This window comes from Branchiostoma belcheri, unplaced genomic scaffold (assembly GCF_001625305.1).
Source record: "Branchiostoma belcheri isolate BF01 breed outbred unplaced genomic scaffold, Haploidv18h27 scaffold195, whole genome shotgun sequence".
In the NCBI taxonomy this organism is placed as follows: domain Eukaryota; kingdom Metazoa; phylum Chordata; class Leptocardii; order Amphioxiformes; family Branchiostomatidae; genus Branchiostoma; species Branchiostoma belcheri.
In genome coordinates, this window is record NW_017803435.1 from 2,900 (window position 1) to 10,568 (window position 7,669).

The window sequence follows — 7,669 nt, forward strand, 5'->3', positions numbered from 1 at the left end:
ATTCATCTGGAAATTTTCGATTGAACTCCAGGCAGTTCAAGAACAAGCTGCTATGGGGACCAAACCGACACATCTTGTTCCTGGCATGAAAATATACATACCAAAGCCAATGTCAGCCACAGGGGGGGTTGACATTTGGTTTTCTAAGACCTACTAACATACCAAATAAGTTAGCTTGACCAGAGGTATGCGGAACCACATATAGACAGGCCCCCAAACAATGTCTACATGTAAATGTTCACATCCTGAATCAGCTTATTACTACAACCACATGAGAAATAAGCATAGCACATTACTTACTTTCATGCATTCTACTTTCTCCGCTATATGTGAGGTTTTTAGCAGTCGTTTTTATCATGATGTGTTCTTAACCATCCAGATGTTTGGAGTCTCATATCTCTTGTTTGTTGTTGTTGTTGTCGATCAGAAGACCATGGGAAGAATGCTGAAGCAGTTGCTGATTTTCCCTCTCATCATTCTGAACCATGCCATAGGCTGGATGTTCTCTGCGCCAGACTGCAGCAGCACTAGATGTAAATCAGCCACTTCCAGAGGCTGGATGTTCTCCAAGCCAGTACCTGACTGCAGCAGTAAATCACCAGCATCCTGTCATTGCAACGAACTTGGCCTCGAACGCATCCCCCAGAAGTTGCCAACATGCACCTCTAACTTGGATTTAACATTAAATAATATTACATCTATAAGTCAAGACGAGCTCACAAGGTACAGGGACCTTGAGATATTAGGTCTTGGTAACAATCAAGTAACAACAATTCATTCTGGCACATTCTCAAAACTACCGAAGCTTACAATACTGAACCTATTTCATAATAAAATAGGTAAAATCCCACCTGGTGTCTTTTCAAATTTGCCAAATCTCACAATGTTGCACCTAGAATACAATCAGATAACTGAACGTTCAGGCCAGTACATTCTCAAATTTACCAAAGCTAATAGAATTGAAAGTAAACACTAACCAAATAGTTGATATTCAACCGGGAGCTTTCTTTAATCTACCAAAGCTCACAAACTTGTATCTAAACAAGAATCAAATAAGAAAAATTATAACTGGAGTATTTTCAAACCTACCAAATCTCTCAAGGTTGCAGCTACGCTCCAATGGAATAAATGATATTCAAACCGGTGCATTTGATCTACCAAAGCTCACAGAGTTATCCCTAAGCAATAACAAAATAACAGTTAATGTCATTCAATCTGGTAAATTTTCGACTTTACCACAGCTACGACAACTATGCCTAGACGGAAACAACATAGTTCAGATTCACCCAGGAGCATTTTCAAAATTGCCAAAACGGCTTGAAAGTTTGCAACTGTCACAAAACCAGATAACTACAATCCCCGCGAACGCAATTTCCAACCTACCCAACCTAGCACATCTTTACCTGTACTCAAATTACATAAAAACGATTCATCCAAGAGCATTTCAAAATCTTCCACAACTTTAAAGGTTACTTCTGCACTCAAACCAGATATCTGCACTTCCCCTCGCAACATATGACATGTTGGCATCTATTTCTTATGTGAAGATTGACAACAACCCCTGGTGGTGCGACTGTGAGATCATGGTTCCTTTCTGGCAAAAGATGAACGGGCTTCGTCCGTTTGAAAACCAAATAGTATGTTCCCAGCCTGCCAAATTCTCCGGACAAAAGCTTGAAAATATCCGTCCTGAGGACCTTCTCTGCAAAGTGCCAACCACATCACCTGTTAACGACCAAACCGAAAGTGCTAACAACGCCAACAATGACGTTACCTGCACGCACCGTACAACCAGCTATCACTCCATTAGTAAACAAAATACCGGAACAACAGCACACCCGATAGACACCACATTTACCACACTGCCTGTCAACCCAGGTAAATCAGAAGGAAACAGATCCAAGAATAGTCTATTGGAAAGTGCTGAAAACGCCAACAATAGCATCGCTTACATGTATCACACTCCTCGCTATCACTCCATTAGTAAACAAAACACTGGAACGACAGCACGCCAAATAGACATCACATCTACCACACTGCCTGACAGTCCAGGTAAACCAGAAGGCAGTATTTCCCAGATGGGCCAATTGGAAAGTGATAAAAACGCCTACACTTCCACCGCTTCCCAAGCCCCTCGCTATCACTGGTACTTCAGTCGAAATGCTGGCCCAACGCCACGCCGATCTGGTACCACATTTGCCACTCAGTCTGCCAATGCAACTACACCAGAGAACAACACTTGCCATGTATCTGCTCCCACTGTCCCCCCACTAGTTGACACTGTGTCTGTTTGTGGTTTAATAGCTAGCGCTGTCCTGATTGCTACCTTCATTCTCGCAATCTGGTACAAGAAGAGGGTCAGAAACCTCCGGTCAGACAACAAAACTAAAGATGTTTTGAATAATAGAAGTCTTCAGGCTAAGACACAATCAAATAATGCATATGAGGATATCGACACAGCAACGAATAACCTACACCAGACAGGCCGCCGATCCAGAAGTCTAAAAGATCAATATTTTGGTTTATCTGAAAGTTTGAGTGGTACATACACCACTGACCAACAAAATAGTGATCAACATAATCAGACGGGGCAGGGTCAGTGTCGAGCCATCACTGTGTCCGAGACAAACACCACATTTACGGTAACTGTAGTGACTAGTGGCCATGATGACCAGTTTGAAAAAAAAGTGACCAACAAAATCATACAGGGCAGGGTCAGTCTCGGGCCATTACAGAGTCCAATGCAAACACCACAGCCACACTAACTGTAGTGACCGATGTTCACCATCACCAGGATGAAGATATCAACCAACATTACCAGACAGGGCAGGGTCAGTCTCAGACCACCACTGACCATGATGATTTGCTCTCTTTTGGTAGAAATCTAATATACGGCACAGAACAGACTGATTCAGAGCCTAATTATGTGTATGAACGTTCAGACAGGGCGGAACAAACCTCGAACTGCCAGTGATGAATCGTTGGATAATACAGTTTCTCCATTTAACACTACAGAACTGGCTGTGTTAGAACATAGCCATGTGTAAAAACACAATTGATTAGATTTGTGTCGCCTTGTAATCTATAACGTAAGGTTTCTTTGTCATTAATATAAAATATACAAGATCAATCCGACCATCAGAGATTTTTGCTCGTTGTTCTTATGGAGATCATTACATTATATTAGACCAGGAAAGGTGTGTTTTTTTGCAAGTGCTATATTCAAGAAGTATTACTGAACATTTGATGTTTAACATCAAATGTTCAGTTAACTATGATCTTGCATATAGAAAAACTGTTTGTTCCATATTAATGTAACTATTCAAATTACTATGCTAAGTTGTATCAATACGTATCTCTGTATAACCAGTCTCTGTGACAGGAATTAGCTACTTATGATATACGCACAGCCAAATCCGCTCGTTATCCACTGTTTTGCTAAACTGATAACCTTTCAAACGAACGTTGACATTTTGTATATATCTGAATTGTCTTTTTTACGAATTATCTTTTTAAATGTGTTAAAAGTGTATGTAATTTATATCAAGATTAGTTAGAACTTTTTAAAATCACAATTTGCAAAGAAACACAGCAATTCAGCCCATGCTGCTATGTGTTTTTATGAAATAAACTTGTAAAGTTATTATTGATACTAAGTTACAATTCTGACAATGTTACTACTAGTCATTCCTATTAAGCCTGGATGCAAGATCCATGGCACACTAGGCCCAAAGGTATCCAGTATGTGAGGGTGGAGGATCTGGTGTGTTAAGATAGACCTGTTACTTTAGAACGCTCAGTATTCGTGCATCCGTCCCAAAAGTGTAGCAGCAGAATGCAATTTTACCGTTCTTTGGCATTATTGGTTTAAAAAGTTGTACCTAAAGGCCACCTACAGGTAAGATGCAAATGCAAATAAGATAACTTGTGCCCTTATGGAAAAAAAACACTAGTTAAGTTATAGTTGTGCATGACTTATTGTCTTCGTCAGAAGGACTATGAAATTGTCTCGCCGCATATCGTGGGCGACTGCGGATTTTGCGATATACCTCTTGAAGCCATTATTCGATGTCCATGATTTTTAGCAGTTAGATTACCTTTGTTGAGGCCGAATTCGAAGTCAAGTACAAGTTTCGGCTTCGTGGGGGGTCCGTGAGTCACGTTAGTGCACCTTTTGTGTTTGTGACTTGTTAGCAAAATAACTCAAGGATTTGTAAAATGTTGCTTATAATTTTTTGCAGCAGATTACTATTGTCGGGACCAAGGTTAAGTTCTTTAATGGACTTCGTGGGGGGTTTCGTTGTCACTGCAGGGGGCATTTCCTTAATTTTCTTGGGAGCAGCATAACTTCTGTATATGTTAGTGGTAGTTAATGAAATTTGGTAGGCATGTTACTGTTGTGGTCACCAAAATTGAGTTCAAATATGAGAGTCTAGGGGGTCGATATGTTCCCGTAATAGACCTTTTGTGTTTGTTTGTTTCTTTGTAGTTTAAGTTCCAATGTTGCATTAATCTAGATTTTTGTATTGTATATAGGTATCATGATATAGATTTAGTGGTGTAAGTTTGAACTCTTTTGTTTTATAGGAATGTGAAAAAGAAGTTCTATTGTTCTTATTTTTTGGTTGTTCTGGTGTTGTCTTGTATGTAGGTCAACGACCTTCTGGCCAATTAGAGTAGGACAGCTGTATTGGTTGTGCTAGATCTGTCTATATAGGTCATTTACCTTATGGCCGGAACAGCTGTCAGCGCTAGCTGTCCATGTTATTTGTATATTATTTGGTATTCAGTTTTCTGTCCCCTTTTTCTTCTATTGGTTGGTTATAGGCAGTAAGCCTCGTTTGCATAGGATATTTGTGCTATATATAACTTATATAGCACACACAACACTTATATTATAAGTGTTGTGTGTGCTAGGTTACAGGTCTCAACAGTATTTCTTTAATGGTGGAGTTTCCTTGGATTTCTCGGTGTGGATACCTCAACAATACTATATAGGGAATGCGTTTTTCCCCTTTTCTTACAATAGTTGCGTTTTCCAGTAGTATGCCTTGCGTACGAACAGTGAAACTTCAAGTGGTCGGCGTTACTTTGCGTCGCAATATGTAGGGTAATGCGTTATGGAAGGTAAAAAAAAAATCCAAATTTCTCGGGGGGGCATATTCCCGGACCCGTTTTATTGCTTGCGCTTCGGCGCCTGGCGCCCGATGCGCCCTTGCAAAGTATAGGCCCTTTCGTAGACACATTTGGGGATCAGGCCGGCCAGGCTAGGGAACACTAGTGTAAACTTGTTGTCTTATTCAGAAAGACTATGGAATTGTCTCGCCGCATTGTGGATGACTGCGGATTTAAAGGAATAACCCTGGAAGGCATAATTCGACGTCCATGATTTTTGGCAGGCAGATTACCGTTGTTGCCAATGTAGAGTGCAAATTCTGGGCTTTGTGGGGGTTCGTACGGCATGTTAGTGCACCTTTTGTGTTTGTGGCTTGTGAACAAAATAACTTTTGTACATGTAAATTGATATTTATCATTTTTGGTGGGCAGGTTACTATTGTTGAGACCAATTTTAAGTTTGTCACTGCAGCGCACCTTTTGTGTTTAGAAATAATGACCAACCTCTGCTTGGAGACAGCTGACAGCTGCATGGGAAACCCCATAATGGGATGGGATCAAATAACGTTTAATGAGGGATTGTTCATTATAACTTCAGCTGGAGGAGGAAAGATTGGACATGCGTTAGGTTATTTCATACGGCCACACGAAGTAATTGTTATGGATAACGTCCACTGGAGACCTGTGCGTCTGTAAAATCTGGCAAACCCTTTTAGGTTGTCCGTAGCATAAAAAAGGGAGTACAGAGATTCTTTTACTTTAGACCACATTGGTTATTAAAACTTAAAGAATATACATGTTTATTTCTCTAGAACAATGTACCTCTGACGAAGACATGAGATCTCCGACCTCTTGTTTAAAGCTAAGTTGATCTTCAAATACATTTTGAAACTTGACTGGTAAATGATTAACCAGTGGGCTGTGTTCAGCTTATATGGCAATGGTTTGTTCATGCTGGTCAATATTGGTGCAATGTAGCAGGCTACATGTGGTGTAAGTGTCAATTAACCACATCCTATCTTACCTTATGTCGAAAAGAAATATGAACTGTGCGCAATAGGGAGGAAAATTATAATTATAATGCATAGTATATTGTGCTAGTTTTGAAACAAAAGGCGAAACGAGTACTTTATTAGTGCAACAACAGTATGGATCCGTGATAATATTATACTTGCATAACATTGAGTTGATTCTAATTGCAACTTAAACAAAAAGGTAAACTCGATTTCTAACATACAAGGACATCTTTTATCTCAGCTAAACAGTTGTAGGCAATAATAATTAACATAAAGTTTTAAAAAAGACACAGAATAATATACGTTACATTTAGCTCATATTTACTTTTGATAAATGTTAATCTTAATTGCTCTGTGGAATAAACTCATTAGGCCGTTTCAGGGCAGCTTTCCTGAAATGCAGCGTTAATTGTCTCATTATTTACAGCATATACTAACCAATAATACGTATGGACCGAAATAAAGAGAACATTTGAGTAGCCATTTTAATCATGTCACGGAATAGTAATAGAGTGCTAAACCTCTGGGCAACATCACCATGGAACCTAAGATTATGATAACTTTACGTGAAATGCTGGTAATTATTTCAGTTCATACCATGCTTTTTCTCATGTTCCTTCTCCTTTCTTTCGTGCCATTTCTAGCATGAGGTAAGTAACTTAATTTTTGACGAATTTTTATTTCCCCAACGCTAACCTACCTACCTGCATTTTAAACCACGAACTTCCATCCATCAAGGTCATCAAAAGTTATAAATTGTCACACACCCCACCATAGTCCACGAAAACAACCTTATACTGGAGGTAAACAAATCATTTTAGTGACCGAAGGCCACAACGTTTTGTTCTCGAGGTCGTTGATTGAAAAATTATTTTGATAAACCTCCAAAAGCTATCAAAAAGAGAAGCAGCCTAATGTTTTTTCTTCAATATTTAAGAGGCATGGTTCATACATGTATAAATAATCAATTTTCCTTAAGCCAGACTAATTTTGAGTTTTTTCATCGCAATATACTGCGACAGACGCCACAGCTAACGCGTCCTAGCCTGCAAGCACAGCTACGTATAGCAAGATAAAATGTCATTTTGGAATGCCCAGACAACATCCACAATACATTTTGGCCGTGTTTATGTGAAGTTACCCAAACCGCGATTCGGGTAACTCACATTCTTCACATCTGGTCCACGTGCCTCACACTCCTGTGAAACCGTGTCCGATCACAACTCTTGAGCTACATTTATTGTTGTCTGATGATAACACGCAAGGTTGCGTGTTATTAATGTCAGATGTCAACGACCTGCTTGCTGATGCCCCCCTCCCAGCCTATCTCGGCCGAATGCCGATGTGGTCCCGCCAGAGGCGATGAAGCTCGCCCTAGAACGGACACATTATTTTACCATTACTGCTCTTTAAGTTGCTGCCACATAAAGAAATATCACCCCGTAATCCGTGACCAGGCGAAGTTACATTGAAATCACATTGCGTTCAGACGCAAATCGCGATGCGGGAAAACCGATTCGAAACCACCTCAAGAAGTG

General features: G+C 39.9%; 1 protein-coding gene across 1 annotated transcript in view; it reads left to right on the top strand.

Moving 5' to 3' along the window:
• Nucleotides 1–427: 427 nt before the first annotated feature.
• Nucleotides 428–7,669, top strand: part of LOC109468193 (osteomodulin-like) — a gene marked incomplete at its 5' end in the record, with an annotated part of 10,300 nt that continues 3,058 nt past the window's right edge. The window contains 3 exons of the mRNA XM_019766448.1: nucleotides 428–574; nucleotides 806–923; nucleotides 1,261–1,405. Coding sequence (XP_019622007.1) covers nucleotides 428–574; nucleotides 806–923; nucleotides 1,261–1,405 — 410 coding nt within the window. The remainder of the gene's footprint in view (nucleotides 575–805; nucleotides 924–1,260; nucleotides 1,406–7,669) is intronic.